The sequence below is a fragment of the Phyllostomus discolor genome, chromosome 4, assembly GCF_004126475.2.
Source record: "Phyllostomus discolor isolate MPI-MPIP mPhyDis1 chromosome 4, mPhyDis1.pri.v3, whole genome shotgun sequence".
In the NCBI taxonomy this organism is placed as follows: Eukaryota; Metazoa; Chordata; class Mammalia; order Chiroptera; family Phyllostomidae; genus Phyllostomus; species Phyllostomus discolor.
The window spans coordinates 107841285-107860527 of record NC_040906.2 but is presented as its reverse complement, the minus strand read 5'-3'; the positions used below and the strand labels follow the sequence as shown (position 1 = coordinate 107860527).

Here is a 19243-nt window from a genome sequence, read left to right as displayed (position 1 = left end):
GGAGGCCACAAGACAGTAAATACGGTAATTCATCCAGGCAATGTAGAAAACAAAGAGAGAAATACGGTAACGCGCACCTACATTTCCTTGTTCATTCTTTCAGAGCACGCATAAATTAAATATGTAATACGCGTGGGGATCCAGTGATACAAAGATGAATAGAATACTCCCTCCATACCTTTATGACGGAAGGGAGAATAATTTTGAAATAGAAATATCCCTCTTCTTCATGCTGCCAATCCCTGAAATTGATCCTAAAGTGAAAAAGTCAAGGGAAATACTTACCTCCCGGCAGGATGTATCCTCTTACTTTTTAAAAAAATAGATCTTATTTGTTTTTAGAGCAAGAGAAAGGGATGAAGGTAGGGAGAGAAACATCGTGTGAGAGGAAACATCCATCCGTTGTCTCTCACAGACGCCCCTACTGGGGACAGAACCCACAACCCAGGCATGTGCCCTGATCGGGAATCTAACCGGGGACTTTTCACTTTGCAGAACTCACCCAACGAACTCAGTCACACCAGTCAGAGCGGTTTCCTTACTTATGATGAGATTAACCAAACTGATATAAAAAGCCAGGTTTGTGAAAACCCGCCCGAACCTTGAGTACTAATGAGTTGGAAAAATCATTTAATTGGATATCAACTATATTGTATTTCCGGTACTAGCACTGTTCCTGGTTTGAAGTAGGTGCTCAGTAGTTGTGGAGTGAATAAATGGATTGGATAAATTCTGCTCAAGCTATATAACTTTTCTTTTAAGTGCTAGGAACAGAAGAGAGACGCTAGCAATTCTGTAATCACAGGACAATTAAACCTTACGCGGCGGAGTCCCTGCGTGAAAGTTTACAAGGGAGGCGCACCTCGCAACGAGCGCATACGACGGAATTGCATTTTCTCCTATCCCCAAACTAGTCTGAGAAAAGCAGGTTAGGGAAGGAGTTAATTAATATTTCGTTTTTAGAAAGGCGGGGAGGAAATAGAAGTTCCTCGGTAAACAACGCAGCACTCCTTTACAAAGCGTGGCTTCCCAGGATGGGAATTCCGCAAACTGAAATCCGTACCCTCCTCCATTTTCTCTCTCCCCACCACCACAAAACAACAGTTATGAGGGAGTCCGAAGTCCTCCACGCGCGCCTCAAAATGACCCTCGGAGGAGCAGTAGGTGTGATGTCATCGCAGCGCGACAGGAAGCGCCTGGGTTGCCGTGCGGCCAGCGGTGCGGAGGTCCTGCGTGTGACAGCACCGCGATCTCCCCTCCCTTCTCGCGGCGATGGATAATGCCTGCGAGTCGCCTCCGGAAAAAGGTGGAGAGACAGGGGCATCCGACGACACGGCCGCTGCTCCCGGGAGCTCCGGGGCTACGGACACGGACGGAATCCCGGAGGAAACTGACGGCGACGCAGATGGAGACTTGAAAGAAGCTGCGGCTGAGGAAGGCGAGGTAGGGAGGGATGTGTTGATAAAATCTGGGGAGTACCCAGAGATTGTGTTACTGGCTGCTCCACCGGCTTCCTGGTTGACCGCTCCCAGGCTAAGATAATTTGAATTCACCACGACTCCCGCTAGACCTGCAATCGCGGAGGCGATTGGGGTGTAGGGAGGAGACAAAACTATAGTGCTGGTTCGGTCCCAGAGACCAAAGCACTGAGTTAGTACTTTTAATTCCTGCCCGTGACTATTAAAGCTACTTCTAAGGGAGTTTTAAATAGCCTCTTGGTTTTCCTGATGAGGAAATTGGGATCCGATGTCACCCTGAGACACTGCAAGAGCTAGTCCAGGATTCCTAGAATCCTTTTCAGAGCAACATGTTTTCTCTTAGATGTTGCTTCGTCGTCATAGCTGTGTTATAGGCTGCAGAATCGTTAAAGGGAAGCTGAGGGAGTTACTAGTGTAATCACGTTCTTACTCTTTTGGGACATTAATTGCTGCCAATGTCAAGGATCTCTCTATAGCATAAACACACCACAACCATCAATCGTGCCACCCCAAAAGCTCAGTAGTGTTGCCTGGCCGAGCATCAGTCAGGGGAGCAGAATCTCAGTGTTCTCCAGGTTCCACTCCTGGGGATAGAATCTCGGGGTATTAGAGCTTCTATGTAAGGGACTTAAAGAAATCACGGAAGGATATTGGATTAAATGGAAACAGCCTTCCAGAGCGTAAAGTTGCATCAAATGTATAAAGTGAGAACTTTTAGGAAAAAAAAAAACAATATGATGAAACTATTTTAAGAAGGAATCTTTGAAACATCTCAAGGACAGAAAGGATTTGAAGAATAATTAGCATAGTCCAATAGAGAGCTCAATACACACAGAAATGCATTCAATGGAAGATATCATTCTTTTTTTTTATGCTTCTGAAACACTTTTAAAAAGTGACCATATACCTGACCACACAGAAAAACAAAAATCCTTAGAAGGAGTTATCATAACAGGTCACATCCTGTTAGTACAGTGCAATAAACTTGAAGTTAACAACAAAAGGCTCCCACTCTGCCCCCCCCAAAAGAACAACTACCACATGGACATTTTAAACAGTTTTCTAAATAGCCCTTAGATTAAAGAAATTAACAAAGAGACACGACATCAAATCCTGTGAGGTTTGATCAAAACCTTGTTTGAAGAGAAATTCATAGCCATACATGTTTCTATTAATAAGCAGGAGATTTTGAAAATAAGCCCCCAGCTCAAGAAACCAGAAAAAGAACAAAATAGACCAGAAGAATGTAGGAACAAGGAGTTAATAAAAAATAAAAGTAGATATTAATGAACAAATGCCTAAAAACATAAGAAATAATAGAGACCTGGTTATTTAAAGTGTAAATGTACAACATTATGAAATAAGAAAGAGCTATAGGTGCTGATATGGAGATCTTTAAAGTTATAAGAAAATTTAATATTTAAATATAAGCCAATTAAATTTAAATATCTAAGAGAAATAGCTTATTTTTTAAAAGGGAAATATAAATCACCAAAATTGAATCACAAGGAGATTAGAAAACTTGTATAAATCAGTAACTGGAGAAGAAATTGAAGAGGTTGCTGAACATAAACTACCCTCACTTTCACCTACTTCTCATATTCCTCTGACTTTATTTTTTTTATTTAATTTATATTTAGAGAGAGGGGAAAGGAGAGAGAAAGAGAGGGAGAGAAACATCGGTCAGTTGCCTCTCACACAACCCCAACCAGGGACCTGACTTGGAACCCAGGCACATGCCCTGACGTGGAATCCAGCCAGAGACCCTTCTGTTTGCAGGACGTCACCCAACCCACTGAGCCACATCAGTCAGGGCCACACATCTCTCTGAATTTAAACATGAGTTCCTCTTTTAGGGAAAAAAGGTTAAATCCCATTAATGAGGTTTGATATATCCTTAGATTGTAAGTTAAGTTGGAGGAGATGAAGCTTGGATTTTGATTTTTTATTTTGTTATTAACCAGACATTAAACATCTAGTGTGATGTCAAAAGCTTTAGTGTGGGAGAGATAAATGGTAAGAGAAAGCCTATCATCAAGAAGGTTTCAGTATGGTGAATATGTGTATGATACAGTAGGATTAAAAGATAGGAAGAAAAGAGTACTACATGTGGGAGAAGCTCACTTAAATGTTCCAAATTCAAAGAAACACTTTTGATGAGAAGATGCCTCCTTTTAAATATTCTTTCCACATGGAATCATCACGAATAAAGAAATCTACAGATTTAGAGACAGAAGAACTGCTAGATGGAAAGGACTTTTCTGACCTCTCCCCTAAAGAATGAGGTTCAGGGAGGGGCTCAGGGGAAGAGAGGTTTTCATGACCCTTGGCATTTTGTTGCCCTTGTGAAACAGACATGGGAGCTATGACCATAGCCAAACTGGAGAACTGGATTTTTAGCTAGTTTTCTTTCCACAGCTGGGCTATAAACTTCTTTAGGACAGATAGTGTTTCCTCCACTTGATGGCACAGCCAGTGCCTAGAAGCAGAAAGCTACTGAATAAATGGATTTGTTGTGCTGTTAATGAGAATGATGTTTTCTTACCTTGCCCAGGTCTGGAAAGTGGGCCAGATATATAAAAGCGTTTCTTTTACCTTCTCAGCTCAAGAGTCAGGACTTCTCAGATTTAACAGCGGTTGAAAGGGAAGATTCATCATTACTCACCCCCGCAGCCAAAAAACTGAAAATAGACACCAAAGAAAAGAAAGAGAAGAAGCAGAAAGTGGACGAAGATGAGATTCAGAAGATGCAGTAAGTTACTTTCTGATCTTTCCCCATTGAAAGATGCCAACTTGAACCCTGGCTGGCGTAGCTCAGTGGATTGAGCGCATGCTGCGAACCAAAGTGTCGCAGGTTCGATTCCCAGTCAGGGTACATGCCTGGGTTGCAGGCCATGACCCCCAGCAACCGCACATTGATGTTTCTCTCTCTCTCTCTTTCTCCCCCCCTTCCCTCTCTAAAAATAAATAGATAAAATCTTTAAAAATATATATATAAAAAAAAGATGCTAACTTAACCATACAAAGTTAGTAAATTTTTCCTGACCTTTAATTTTTTTATGAACTTGAAGAAAATAAAGCAATTATACATTGGTATATCATAGAAGATATAAATAAGTAAAAGAAAATATCACCATATCACCAAGATAAACACTGTTAATATTTTGAAGTATATCCTCCAAAAAATTTCTATACATACAGAGGTGGGCAAAAGTAGGTTTACAGTTGTGAGTACATGAGACACAGTTTATTTTTTTTCTCCATCACCATTTATTTATCCAGAGTTTATACTTTTGTATTATTATTACTGTATTTTCACTTGTATTACAACTGTAAACCTACTTTTGCCCACACCTATATAATTATAAATTAAAATTTTCAAAAGTGTTAAGTACTATTTGTAACCCTTTTTTTCACATTAAATATGGTAAATGTGTTGCATGTCAGTAACTGTACATCTAGGTCATAATTTTCTTTTAAATGGAAATAGCTTCATTGTATCTTCTGATTGTAAAAGTGAAGGCTCATTGCAAATAATTCAGAGAATATAGAAAAAATAATTAAGCCCTGGCTGGTGTAGTTCAGTGGATTGAGTGCAGGCTGAGAACCAAAGTATAGCAGGCTCGTTTCCCAGTCAGGGCACATCCCTGGCTTGCAGGCCATGGCCCCCAGCAACCACACATTGATGTTTCTCTCTCTCTCTCTTTCTCCCTCCCTTCCCTCTCTAAAAATAAATAAATCTTAAAAAAAATAATTATGTATAATTCTACTACTGAGAGTTTATCTAGGGTATATACCTTTTCATATTTTTTAATGTTTGATATATATTGCAAAATATTTTCATGTTAGTAAATATGTCTGCAAATCATTATTTTTTCATGGCTACATTGTATTGTATTGTGTGGATGAACTACCTAGTTTAACCAACACCTGCGGCTGTTCTAGTGTTTTGGATTTTTTTTCTTTTGACAACATTATGATAAAATATTTTGAGCATATCTTTACATACTTGTCCATTTGCTTCCTAAAATAAACCAGGAGTGTAATTGCTAGTTCAAATAGTACAAATATTTTCAAAGGATTTTTTTGCATATTTCTAAATTCTCCAAATGGGCCGTCCCACTCCATGATCCACACGCATGTGTGAGTTTCTGTCTTCCCGGTCTCATTGGCACCATTCTTTTCAACACTCGTCAGTCTTGTGAGAAATGTTATCTTGTTTTAGTTTATCATTTTAATTTCTTTAATAGTGAAGATTAATTTTTTCTTCTATTTACTGACCATTGGTATTTTTGTAAATTTTCTATTCATGTCCTTTGCTCATTTTCAAAAATTGATGTGGCCATCTTTTTATTTATTTGAAAGAATTCCTATACAGAGTATTAAAGCTTTTCCATATATTTTACAAATATTTTCCTCCTTAATCTATTAATGTTAAAAACTACTGGTTTGAATAAGAAGCATAAATAGTAGGTACAAAATAGGCAGGGGGTGGTAAGAATAGCATAAAAAATGGAGAAGCCAAAGAACTTATATATATGACCCATGGACATGAACTAAGGGGGGGAATGCAAGTGAGAAGGGAATAAAGGGGAGAAAAAATGGGACAACTCTAATAGCATAATCAATAAAATATACTTTTAGAAAAACTACTGGAATGAATATAAATTTATACATTAAATTTTTTCCATAATGTGTAGTAAGGCACCATTATGGGGAGAGAGTCCAGTGCTGAAAACCCAATATATATAGTACGATAGAATGACCCGACATTGTTGTTTTGTTCTTAATGAAGTAAGAAATGAAGTTGTTTTTCACTCACGTTCCTTAAGAGAAATACTTTACCTTCATCCCTATGGACACTAAACCTAATATTGACCCCTTGAGAATTCATTTTGTAATTGACATTTGATTTTATTGATTGAATAATATATTTTAAGCATTCTTTCTTATAAATGAACTTACACCTAAATCTTTGTCTAGAATCCTGGTTTCTTCTTTTTCTGAGGAGCAGCTGAACCGTTATGAAATGTATCGCCGGTCAGCTTTCCCCAAGGCAGCCATTAAAAGGGTAAGGATGGACTATCATACTTCTTTTTCATCAGCTAAGAGAACTGAACTAGACTCCAGAGTTCTCTCCAATGGCATTTGGAAATGAGGTGTTAGGCAAATTGGTGGATCATTTAGGTGGGAAAATTAAAGCATGTCCCTCAATAATCTGACCAGTTGCAGTTTTCTATTCCAGCCATAGGGTTTCAACAAACAGAATCCTTGCTTTAGTCCTAATTTCAGCATCCAGTGTTTAGTAAACACTTTCCCAGTGCAGAGCTCTAATGGGTACTTGTTTCTAAAGCCAGTCCTTGACTAACTTAATCACAGAGCCTTTGTCCTTCTTTCAAGCTGATCCAGTCCATCACTGGCACCTCTGTGTCTCAGAATGTTGTTATTGCAATGTCTGGTATTTCCAAGGTTTTCGTCGGGGAAGTGGTGGAAGAAGGTGAGTGGCAATATAAATAATGGATTGAACCTGTGATGGTCTTTATTTTTAAGAACATCTAGACTATGGGACTTAATAAGGCACCTGTAGTAGTTTCCACTTAGACTAGAAGTTGACCAAGGTGGGGAACCTTTGTATTCAGCAGAGCATGACCATTATTCTTTCAAAGTTTCCATACTGGGAGTCAGGAAGCATCTAGGAAATGTCCCTCCTATCTCCTCTGCTCAGCCCAGGCTGCCAGAAGCAGACTCTGTATTTTTCTCCAATGAACTTTGCTCATTTCTGCTGTCAAATGTAAAGACACAAGAAAAGCAGTCACTGGGGTTGACCAGTGTGGCATGGTGTGGAGTTATCCCTGATGTTACAACCCTTGGGAACCACCCACCTACCCATCAAGTGAAGAACTTGGTTGCTGCCTACTACCAATATCTAGCTGGTGAAATTTTATTTTTTTAAGCAGATTTGTTTTTAACTGTTGCCTATGATAAAGCCTGATAATGGGATTTTATACTAAAGCTAACGTGATACATTTTATAGCATTTTCTTAAGAGAAAATGTCTTGGTTTATTTTCTTTGCGAGCTTTAGAAGAGGTAATGAGACTTTCAGGACCCAAAGGGTTGTGAATAAGCTCTGGTGTGGTAACGAAACTTTCTTATCGCCCTGTGTTTAGCACTGGATGTGTGTGAGAAGTGGGGAGAAATGCCACCGCTACAACCCAAACATATGAGGGAGGCTGTTCGGAGGTTAAAGTCGAAGGGGCAGATACCCAACTCGAAGCACAAAAAAATCATCTTCTTCTAAGATCAAAGCCTAGAAAGGCCTCATACTGGAGGACATACTGGTTCCAGACTCGGACTGCAGACTGTGTGCACCTGCCCATGGTTTCAATGTCTTTCTCAAAACTGATGTTCATCACACCTAGAAGCCATGCAGCCTGTTTCATGCTTGCCTTGACTAAGTATTGAGACCTTAAGGCATTTCGAAGCATTTCACTGTCTTTTGGTTAGCTGGAAGAAAAAAGGCACACGGGCCTTAAGCATCTTCTGGACAGGGGAGCTGCTTGCACAGAGAAAACCTTTCCAAGACAATTTCGATGGTTTTACACAGAAGCCTGAAGTTGCCGTGTCTTAGGTTTTTTCTTACATGTGGTTTTAAGTAGATGAAACAACCAGAAACTTTTGACTTGTGATACCCTAATGTGAATGACATGGAGATACAGGAATGATGGGATAGTTTGTCCCTGTAAACATTTAAGATTCTTCTGTGGATTTTGGTGAGTGACCATTAAATTGTTTTCCAACTTGTCACATGTGTGTTCATTTTCTCTCTAATTGGTTGGAATTCTGGTGTCATAATAAAATTGGTCTCAGGTTTTATGTGAAAATTTGAGCCCTTCCCACTTTCTACTAGACCTATTAAAATTTAATCTCATAAAAGAATACTGAAAGTACTTAAAAACAATGTAAAAGCCCATATACTTCAAATTTCTCATAGATAGATATACCACAACCAGTACTGTTTAATAAGTTTAATTTGCTTTTTTCAGGTGGTTCACAGAACCAGTACACTCAAAATTTAGTTAGATATTGCAATATTAAAATTTCCCAATGCCAGTATTCCAGTTCATCAGATACATTCTCATTGTTTTCCTCAAATAGAGGGGAATGGAGTGACCTTTTATTGACAGTGATGAGCAGTAATAAGGCTACAGTATTAATTGGCAATCCCCAAGAATTCTTTCCTACCATTCAGTGTCACAAGGAGTAGGACTTTGAAGCTGTTGTCTTCTGAAGCGTTCCTGAGCATGTCTTAGTAAAGATTCCAGTTCTGTTTAGCACCCTGAGTGGGGGAAAGAGCTTGGACTCACAAAGTTGGGCAAATCTTTTAGTATCTAAAGTCATGGCTTTAACATCTACTCAACCAATGGAGAAGACACTTCAGTGGGGCATTCCCCAAAGAAGTACTATTATGACTCAAGCTACATCCTGACCAAAAACTAATGAACTGGGGAAAAACAAACAAAACAGATATTCTCTCAACTCAAACAGGATTCTTTTTTAAGTTATAGGAACTGTATCTATTGCAATTTGAGATACTGAATAAGGCTGAAATTTACAAATAACAAGGGAGAAAGTTCACATCCCAAGTCTGGGCACTTAGCAAAACCTCACCATTGAAGGTTATCTAAGGGTGTTTCACCTTGTTCCTGTTGTAAGAGATGGGGAAAATAATCCCCATTCAACAATAGCTACCATCCATACCTAGCCACAGGTGAACAGGAATACTCCTGGTGGGGAAGCCGAGATCTAGTTGAAAGGATAGTAAATCACACCAGAATCTCTTGAAACAATAATGACTATGGTAAATCACAAGGCAGCAGCACAGCTTTTGTAGGTCTCAAATAACCAGATGTTATCCTACTGGCCTGTGTGCAGCAATGTTCAGTTATTTCCATAGTTTTGTGGTGTTACTTTAGGCAAGTATTAACTATAAAGGAGGAAAAACAAGCCCTTAATGTAAAGGTTGGAATGGAAAGTTCCCATATCACCACAGTGATATTTCAAACTACCTTTCCACCACCCTCCTGAACTAAGGGGAAACTAATTAAATGGGTTAAATGAAAGCATTTAAATTATGGGATACAAGGGGGGACCAAAAAAAAAACTAATTATCTTCTGGAGAGCAGGCCTCTTATAGTACAGGCTTCCCCCACTAGGTGAGTGTTCTAGGAACCCATCTGTATCAGTGGACCAGTTGGTGTTGTGAGAGGCTGCATTCAGCTAGAGTGAATTTTTTTTTGAAGACTTTCTATGCACTTGCCCATTTCATCATGGGTGATTTACCAGAGCACCTGCCCACACCGTACTGAGTGTTCAGCAGTTTTGGACCACAAATGGCATGACCCCCATACCACACCCTACCTACTCACTCAGTGTCACCCTGAGTGACTTTTTTCCCCCCAGATAAAAAAAATCCTCAAAGGGAAACATTTTGCCGATGTGGAAGAGGTGAAACAAAAAAACAACAGCAGCACTAACAGGCATCAAAATCAATGAGTACAGAAACTGTTGAGCAGCGGAGAAAATGTCTTGATAGGTATATTGCATCAACTAGTACTTTGAAGGTGACTGAAGTTTAAACATGTAAGGATACACAATTTTTTATAAGTTCCAGTGTTTTCTTGGGGGGGGGGAGGGTCCCCTTTGCATGTGAGGGCTGGTGTTCACTCCTTGTATATTCCATATAGAGGAACCATTCCTTTTAGAACCATGAGAAAGGATAAGGTTGAAGCCCATGGCAAAATCAGAATCAGATTAAAAATACAGCAAAAAGCAGCCAACACAAGCATAGAATCCATGCCTTCTGTCTTAAGTCAAAGAAACTAGGTTAATTTCCAGTGAGTTGAAAACACAATTTGAAGTTGACAACCATCCCTGTAGCTCACCTAAGAGATTTAAACCAGTCCATATGCACTAAAGAGTATCTCTAATACATCCATGTCAACAGGAAGTCTAGGCAGTCACAGATGGATGACACACAGTTGTAAATGTCTCACAGCTAAAACAGTGATGGACAGTGGCTGGAGTCTTTGAGGGACAGTGGTACTCTCATCACTCCAGATGTTTTCTTGAGGTATTATTTCTTGTTCACAGAGTCTTCCAGCTCCAAGGCAGAAATCAGAAGCAATTCAAAGGAGCTGACACTTATTTTTTCCTTCAATTTGTTTCCTTTACATTTATCCTGAGAATAATCAACCAATTCACATTTCATTATGAAAAAAAAAGAACTTCATTCTCCCATTGAATAGAAGTATAAAGTTATACAAGATGATTTTTTTCTAAAATTCCATGGGACAAATGATCCCTACATTTCCTGAGGGACGATTTCAAGACAAAATGGCCAAAGCTGCCACATAATGGAAGTGAAATTTAGGGCTCCATTCCACGTGGGCAAGAACTCCAGAGAGCCCAGACACCTGACTGAGCTCTGGCTTTTAAGGAGGAGGGGGAGGCAGTTAGCCTTGGTACTGCCTGGATTTATTTCTATTGCCTTCCACCAAGCACAGGTGTAAGGTGAATCTATACCAGGAAATGCCTATTAGGTATGTTCCTTGCATGGATGGATGCCAGAGACATATTGTGGCTCAGGGAGGAGAGGAAGGGAAGGACAATCAGAGTGATTTTAAACCAATTCAAGTGAGCCTAAGGTTGAATACTTCCATTTTTCAGCTACTGAATCTCCTTCTTCCTCTTCCAATAACATTAGAAATTCCACACTTGAGAGGACCAGTGATCTATTTTGTTCACCACCCTGCCTTTGAAAGAAGCATCAAGTTAATGGGGAGTTTGTGGAGGGAAGCAGATAGCCTCTCATTTGTATTTCACCGAACAGCCCTGGTCGTTGGTAGTTCCTTTTGGGAGGCCTAACCCATACCAGGACTCCCTACCCTCTCGTACCCATGCATAGTTTCTGCCAGCACCACTTCTTGGACGAGGAACTCCTTAAGTTTCTGATTTGCTATAGGAAATGCTTTCTTTTACCTAAGGCTATGAGGTAGAGCCCTAGAGGTCGTATTTCAGGACTGGGTGAACATGTCCTTCCTCTTGACTGTGTATTTGATCGAACACTACCCTCAGCTTTCATCATTCCAGAATTGGAGCCAACTTTTTAAAAATGTGTCCTCATCTAAATGCCTTTTACCCCCTGGTAACTTTTGCTATTGTATTTTATAAGTAAGGTTGTCTGAAGTGCACAGATAACTTAAGACACTAGCATGGTTGTGCGTTAAGTCCATATTCTGTGTTGTCTCCACGCACCCTTCCTGGTGATGCAGTTGCGCTTTTGGCCACAGCAGCACACTGACCCCACCCCCTCTCAGCAATGGAATGCCCGGGTTTCCTTCCTGGGCGCTGACAGAGCTCACTGCCTCGTCAGCTGCTGATTTTTCTGTAAGTGCATTACTTCACATTTACCTAGCCCAAACCTCACCTGTCATTTTCCTTAGTTCTCACAGTCTGGCTTGTGGCCCTTCTGCAGTTTTTCTTTTCTTTTCTTTTTTTAAGTCTCTTCTGGTTTACCTTTCAATGCCTGGAAGTAGTGCAATATGATTGCATTGTAATATCCTACTTTTGGGCTTTTTATAAAAGTCTTAAATGAGGTTAACCCAAGCATCAACCAGTAAGAACTTCCCCTGTTAACATTCTCTCAAGAAAGATGTTTATTCTGAAGTCTCTAAGCATGACAAAATATTCCCACAATCTCATAGTAACTGATACTTTTAAAATTGCCTTAATGAAGAACTTGCCAAGTTCTTTAAAAGTCTGAACAAATTATATCTTGTTCATTCCTGAACAAGTTTCTGTTTATCATCAAAAATCTACAACATACAAGTCAGGCATTATTCCCCATAGGGAAACCATTTTATCTTTCCTTCAATAGGTCATACATGATTAAGACTTTACTGACGCTACTAAGTCACTAGTTCACTAGCTGTCCCGCTCTCCATCCTGCCAATTCAAGCTGAGTTAGCCCATGAATTTCTGTCCACTTAACACAGCTTGAAGTATACAAAACATTACAAATGAAGGTAGAGTGTTAGGGAAGAATTAGGTTTTAAAAAGGAGGAAATTGCACTTTTGGGGGGCAGGGGCAAAATCTAGATAGACTGAAGGGTATTTTTTTAACTTGTCAAAATTACATGATTTTAAAAAACCAGAGTGATGGAGGGGAGTGAGATGCAACAGGTTGAGATGTTTGTTACAGTTTAAAACACATTTTCAGCTCCCAAACCAAGTGCTGAGGAGAGTGCTGGTAGAAAGTCATCGTGCCGGGGAAACAGATGTGCTAAGGTCCCCAGGAAGACAGAGAAATCACCTCTGAGGTACAGCCATGGAACAGACTCAGGACTCTAGCTGGGCACCTGGGGCTCAGAATCAAGCTCCCTATTGATCCCTACCGTGTCATCACGCCTTCAACCTAGCTCAGAGTGAGTACTTTTCTCTTGACTTAAATTTCAAATAAATTGTGTTGCAGAAAGGAAAGATAATATAACTGAGCCATTACTGTTGTTCACTTTCTACCATAGCATCACAATAATCAAAGCAGAACAAAGGAAGCTTAACCCTGAAAAATCTGATTGTATTATCAATCAAAATTATATAAGCTTGGTTCCCTTTCTAAAACAAGGAGGGTCCCGGTCTCCTTTATTCTTGTGCCTCTACTGGCTGTTTCCTGTTCCACTCTACTACCGTGGCCAGAACTCAGGCCACAGACTGTTCAGGTCTGCTACAGGAAGCTCTAGGACATAGAATCTTTGGTGGCTCTGTGGGTGACTGAGGAGGTGAGTACTCTTCCTTGTTCACACAGGTTGTGGAGGAAGCAAATGTCTCTGTCATGAACCACGTGGTGACATGGCCCTACAGTGTAGAGAAAATTCCACCTAGTGTGCAGAGGACCAAAAGGCTTTATCTAGGCAAGACATGATGCTTCAGCCACGCACAAAACTGCTCCCGATTTCCTGGAACGTGGTCATGCTTTGCCCGATCTGCCATCCAAGTTAGAACAGCTGGCAGAAAGGAGTTAAGCACTCCCAGGTTCCTCTGGCATCCTAAGCCTACTCATTCCACACTGGAGGCTGCTTCTGTCATAGGTGGTGGTATTGCTGGTGATCTCCTCTCTCCTTGGCACAGACAGCTGAGCCACTGCTATCAGAGCTCAAAGAGGGGGTTATATTTCCTAATCTCCTGAAGAAGTTTTTCTTTATCCTGGTTGGCATTGGCCAATGCTTGTTTAGTTTCTATCAGTTCCTTTTGTAGGGCAGTCAATTCTTTCACCTAAGGAACAATAAGTAATTCACAATTAATGAATACGGTAACACACCTTGGAAAAAAAGGGGGGGAACAAGGTGGAAGAATTCAAGCAGAAAGATCTGTAAATTTGGCCAATGATCAACAGAACCCAGTTAGATTTTTTCCTAACAGCCTAATCCCCTGTCCAGAGTTTATCAGACACAGGAACAGCAACAGGCAGAATATGTGATCCGCACCCATCCACCTCTAGCTCCTAATTTACATTCTCTATTCATCACTTCTGGAGGCTGCTGCCAGGTGACAGAAGCCCATCTGTACACAGCACAAGAAACCTTCTAAGCCTTGTGGATTTTATCAGCTTCTGTGATTACAGTCCTTAAGGGTGTATGGGAAAGGTACTGTTCAGTTAGGTCCTCACCTGCTGTCCAAAAGCCTCCCCTGTGGGCGCCAAGAACACCTGTTCTCTTGGGGGCTGTCTCTTTTCACTTTTAGATACTTCGGCTGATGTTCTGTCCTGATCAGCAACTGGGAAAAAAGTAAAGGTTCTACATGACAAATTGCTGTCAACATGCAGACAATTCCTAGTTGTCGCCTATTCCCATACAGGAGAAAAAAGGCAGAGAAGCCAGGGGGCTGCCGAGCCCAACTCACCGCCTACATGGAACACACCATCATCACTCCTCTTCAGCACAACATGCCCCATGGCCAGAGTGATGGGGATGGGGCCTGGGGACGTCGGGTAGATGGGGGGGATGTCATCCTGCAGGAAAGAGGAAAAGCGCATGATGCCCCCAACCAGAGCAATTTAGGTAACAACCCATGCTTCTACCATTCAGTATCATTGTTTATCCATACTTGCAAGGTGTGAGACACATAATTGAGTCTGTCCCATTCGAGAGATGTGAAACTGAGGATCAGATAAACCAGGGATTGCACATAGTCATGCTGTATGCCAAAGACAAGGTCAGGGCTACGGATAAGGTCTCCTGATCTGAACCCAGGATTTTTTGACAGCCACACATACTTATGTACTGCTATAACATTGACAAAGAATGCTAATATGCATTTACTCACGTGATCCTCGCCACATTTTAAAGTGAGAAGGCAAGAGCTTAACAGCTGTCACTGAAAGAATTCCTTGCCTGACAAAGTCTAGGGTAAAACCCAAAAGTTCCTCTCACCTTTTTTTTTTTGTATCTACCATATAATCTCTCTCTTTTTTTTATATTTTAATCATTGTCCTCTCACCTTTAGGGTGATTCTGGAGTTCAGGAGCTCAATCTGCATGGGAACTACCACCGGAATCTCCTCGTCCTCTAAGAAGGGCCCCAGGCTATTGAGCACAGAAGTGACCAGCTCAAGGTCACATCCTTGAAGCAACAAATGCAGAAAGCCATTCTTCGTGGCCAGTGGGGAATGAACAGCTGCACCAGGCCCCACCTCAAAGCGAAGGCCCACAGCTGGCCTGATGTGGCAAGTCTTCAAAGCTGAGGATTCTTGAAAGTGCGTACCTTTGAGAAGACAAAAGGAAAACATTAATTAACAGGGACTGTTCTAAGCACTTTACATGTATTTAATATCCATAACAACCCTATGACAAAAGTGTTATCACCCTCTCATTTTAGAGATGAAGGAACTAAGGCACAGAGAATAACTTGCCCAAAGTTACAAGACCTAAAATAGCAAGGATAAACTTTGAACACAAGCTGCCTGATTGCAAAGACCATGGGCTTAGCTACTTTGCTATAATGCCCATAGAAAGGGGATTTCGACCATAAAAGAGCCAAAAAGCTCTGAAAACACAGAACCCTCAACTCTGCTAAATTTGAATGTCTCTTCCTTTCTTCAAGTCTTGGTCTCCTCATGTAAACCTAAGTCTCCCTGATAAAGCCAAGCAGGATCTATGCTAATCTCAAAACTTCATGAAGAACCATCTCAGGTATAGCCAAGGATATGGAACAACTTGAAATCATATCTCAATAAGGCTGTTTTTAAAAAAGCAAAATAAAAAGGCCCTGGCTGGCAGGGCTCAGTAGACTGAGTGCCAGCCTGCAAAGCAAGGGCTTGCTGGTTAAATTCCCAGTCAGGGCACATGCCTGGGTTGCAGACCAGGTTCCCAATACGGGGCATACAAGAGGCAACCACACATTAATGTTTCTTTCCCTCTCTTTCTCCCTTCCTTTCCCTCTAAAATTACATAAATAAAATCTTTAAGAAGAAAAGCAAACAACCTTTAAAAAATAAAAAAGCAAAAAAGGTAGTATATTTATACAATAGGAGTGTTTAACTCATTTTCACCAGAGGCCACGTGGCTGCCATGTAATTTTAGGACTGTATAAATGTAACTACTCCTTAACTAGGGACAAGGAGCTTGGCGCTGCTGCCAGGTAGAAACAAGGTGCTTGGCTGGATAAAACAAGATGGAGGATGGTCCACAGCCTTGTGTTTGCCACCTGTGCAATAGAATATTATATAGTAGTGAAAATGGGTTATAGCTAACTCAATAACCTAGAAGCATGTAAAGAATATCATGTTACTCTAAAGAAGCAAATCACTAACTGAAAACTCTGCAAAGCTAAAAATCACATTGATACAAACACATGTGGAAGAATTATAAAGCAAGAGAATGATAAATACAAACTTCAGGATGCCATGATTCCCTTTGACAGCTTAGAGGCAGAAGAAGGTTCAGGAGAGGAATTCCCAGGGCTTCAAAGTTAATGGTACTGTTTTATTTATTAAACTCTATGTTTTATTTATTAAACATGAACTCATTATATTGTTCTTTTTTATGCCTTACATATATTTTGTAATATTCATTAGTATTTACTCAATATTTTGCAAAATGATGTTTTTAAGTGAAACATGTAGCACAAGCCCAGATTTACCTTGTCATCTTTTATGATACAAATGATAATTCATATCAAAGGACTTTATCTGAATGACAGAAGTTCCCTGGTCAGATATAATTTGACATTAGCTGCCATACAAACAGTAAGTGGACACTATCTTCGTGTATAAGCTTAAGGAGCATGTGGGAAATAAACGTGGAGAATAACCTATTGAATGAAAAACCCCAGAAAAGAGCTCCAGGAAGCTCCTGGCAAGAAAGAGCTTTGTTAGAGTTCTTTCTCCCCCTAATGGTTACTGGAGAGAAGGGCCAAGGGCTTGGCTAGGGCAGCTGCCTCCGGAGCAGCGATAGGAGCCAGTTAAGCTGTGGCTGCCCCACACGAATCCCACCAGCTCTCCTGGAATGATGCCATCCTCACCTGGGCACTGTCCATGCAGAAACTGCCAGAGGCCCACGGTGCCCAGCTGCTGGAGGCTCAGTTCCTCTGCTTGCAGGGCCACAGTCAGGTCCTCACCACGTACCTCAATCCCAAAAGATATTTCATTCACCTTCAGAACCAGAACTGAGACCTGGAAAAGGAAACTCTCTTAGCTGAGTCCTGAGCTTCCAGCCTACAGCCTACCCTCTGCAGAGAAGAAAACTGACCGGGTAAAGACTGAGGTCTTCCCCACTGGGTGAGACAAAGCTGTTGGCCTCCGGTGACCCCTGGCCATAACTATCCACAACAGGGATCCCTTGAACACCGGCACTGTCCAAGACATTTGGAAGAGATCCTGATGGAAGAGATTCTGGGCCAGACTCTGCAAAAGAAAGACAACAAAAGAGTTTGAAAGTCAAAAACTTTTGTTCAAATACAATCTCTAAAAACAATGACAACTATAAAAACAAAACAATTATGACACTTATGAGACAACTGGAAACACAAAGGCTAACTACATATTTGATGAACTTAAGCGATTACTGTTAATTATTAAGTGTGATAATGGTATTTTGCCTAATTTTTAAAAAGTCTGTAAATAACGCCCTGGCTGGCGTAGCTCAGTGGATTGAGCGTGGGCTGTGAACCAAAGTGTCGCAGGTTCAATTCCCAGTCAGGGTATATGCCTGGGTTGCAGGCCATGGCCCCCAGCAACTGCACATTGATGTTTCTCTCTCTCTCTCCCTCCCTTCCCTTCTAAAAATAAATAAATAAAATCTTAAAAAAAAAATCTATAAATAGAAGCCACCCAAGTGTCCATGGATGGATAAATGGATTAACAAAATGTGAAGAAAATTCTGACATGCTACAATGTGAATGAAGCTTGAGGATGTCACGTTAAGTAAAACAAGCCAGTCACAAAAGGACAAGTACTGTGTGCTGCCACTCATATGAGGCACCTAGAGTAGTCAAATTCAGAGAGAAAGTGGAATGATGGTTAACAAGGACTAGAGAAGGAGGGAGTGACTAACTACTATTTAATGGGTACAGTTTCATTTTTTTCAAGATGAAGAGTTCTGGAGATGCTTAATAGTGATGGTTGCACAAAATTTGAATGTACTTAATGCCAACTAAATTATAGTTAAAAATAGTTAAGATGGTAAATTTATATGTCTTTTATAACTAAAAGTCTGTATTCTCTAAAGATGCATAATAAAAATATTTATGGATAAAGTGTTATATTGGGAATTTGCTTCAAAATAATATGGGAGGAAGGTAAATGGGCAAAAGTATGTGTGAAAAAAGAATGACTATGCATTCTTTTTTTTTCTCTTATGCATCACTTTATTATTTTTCTTGTTTTAATTATATATTTGATTGATTATGCTATTACAGTTGTCCCAATTTTTCCCCCTTTGCCCCTCTCCACCCAGCACACCTGACTCATTCAGGCAATCTTCATACCACAGTTCATGTCCATGGGTCATGCGTATAAGTTCTTTGGCTACTCCATTTCCTATACTGTACTTTACATCCCCAAGGCTATTCTGTAAACTACATATTTATACTTCTCAATCCCCTCATGTCCTCATCCACACCCCCATACCCACACCCAAGCTGGCAACCAACAAAAAACACTCTGTATCCATGACTCTGTCTCTGTTCTTGTTTGCTTGTTTTTTAGATTCAATTGTTGATAGATATGTATTTATTGCCATTTTATTGTTCATAGTTTTGATCTTTTTTTTTTAAGTAAGTCCCTTTAACATTTCATATAATAATGGTTTGATGATGATGAACTCATTTAGTTTTTTCTTGTCTGGGAAGCTCTTTATCTGCCCTTCGATTCTAAATGATAGCTTTGCTGGGTAGAGCAATCATGGCTATAGGTTCCCACTTTTCGTGACTTTAAATATTTCTTGCCAATTCCTTCCAGCCTGAAAAACTTCTTTTGAGAAATCAGCTACCAGTCTTAGGGGAATTCCCCTGAAGGTAACTAATTGCTTTTCTCTTGCTGCTTTGAAGATTCTGTCTTTCTCTATAACCTTTGACATTTTAATTATGATGTGTCTTGGAGTGGGCCTCTTTGAATCCATCTTGTTTGGGATACTGTGTGCCTCCTGGGCTTGTGTGTCTATTTCCTTTACCAAATTAGGGAAGGTTATGTTTTTTTCACTATTTTTTCAAAT

At 40.3% G+C, this 19243-nt stretch overlaps 2 protein-coding genes across 3 annotated transcripts in view; one reads left to right on the top strand and one right to left on the bottom strand.

Annotated features, from left to right (window-relative positions):
- The first annotated feature begins 1093 nt into the window (after positions 1-1093).
- TAF11 (TATA-box binding protein associated factor 11) lies at positions 1094-8283 on the top strand. 2 transcript variants are annotated; one of them, XM_028510874.2, is made up of 5 exons: positions 1138-1443; positions 4082-4230; positions 6462-6549; positions 6879-6975; positions 7647-8283. In XM_028510874.2, the coding sequence occupies exons 1-5, from the start codon at positions 1273-1275 to the stop codon at positions 7775-7777; spliced, it is 636 nt and encodes a 211-aa protein (XP_028366675.1). In that variant the 5' UTR covers positions 1138-1272; the 3' UTR covers positions 7778-8283. The 2 variants fall into 2 exon arrangements, with proteins under 2 accessions (XP_028366676.1, XP_028366675.1); XM_028510875.2 differs by lacking the exon at positions 6879-6975 and having other exon boundaries at positions 1094-1443; positions 7647-7703.
- Positions 8284-8489: 206 nt separating this feature from the next.
- Positions 8490-19243, bottom strand: part of UHRF1BP1 (UHRF1 binding protein 1) — a 73017-nt gene continuing 62263 nt past the window's right edge. The window contains exons 16-21 of the mRNA XM_028509257.2: positions 17282-17436; positions 17055-17205; positions 15034-15296; positions 14437-14545; positions 14204-14310; positions 8490-13809 (exon numbers count right to left, since the gene is read on the bottom strand). Of these exons, the coding sequence (XP_028365058.1) occupies positions 13684-13809; positions 14204-14310; positions 14437-14545; positions 15034-15296; positions 17055-17205; positions 17282-17436 (911 nt within the window). The 3' untranslated portion in view covers positions 8490-13683. The remainder of the gene's footprint in view (positions 13810-14203; positions 14311-14436; positions 14546-15033; positions 15297-17054; positions 17206-17281; positions 17437-19243) is intronic.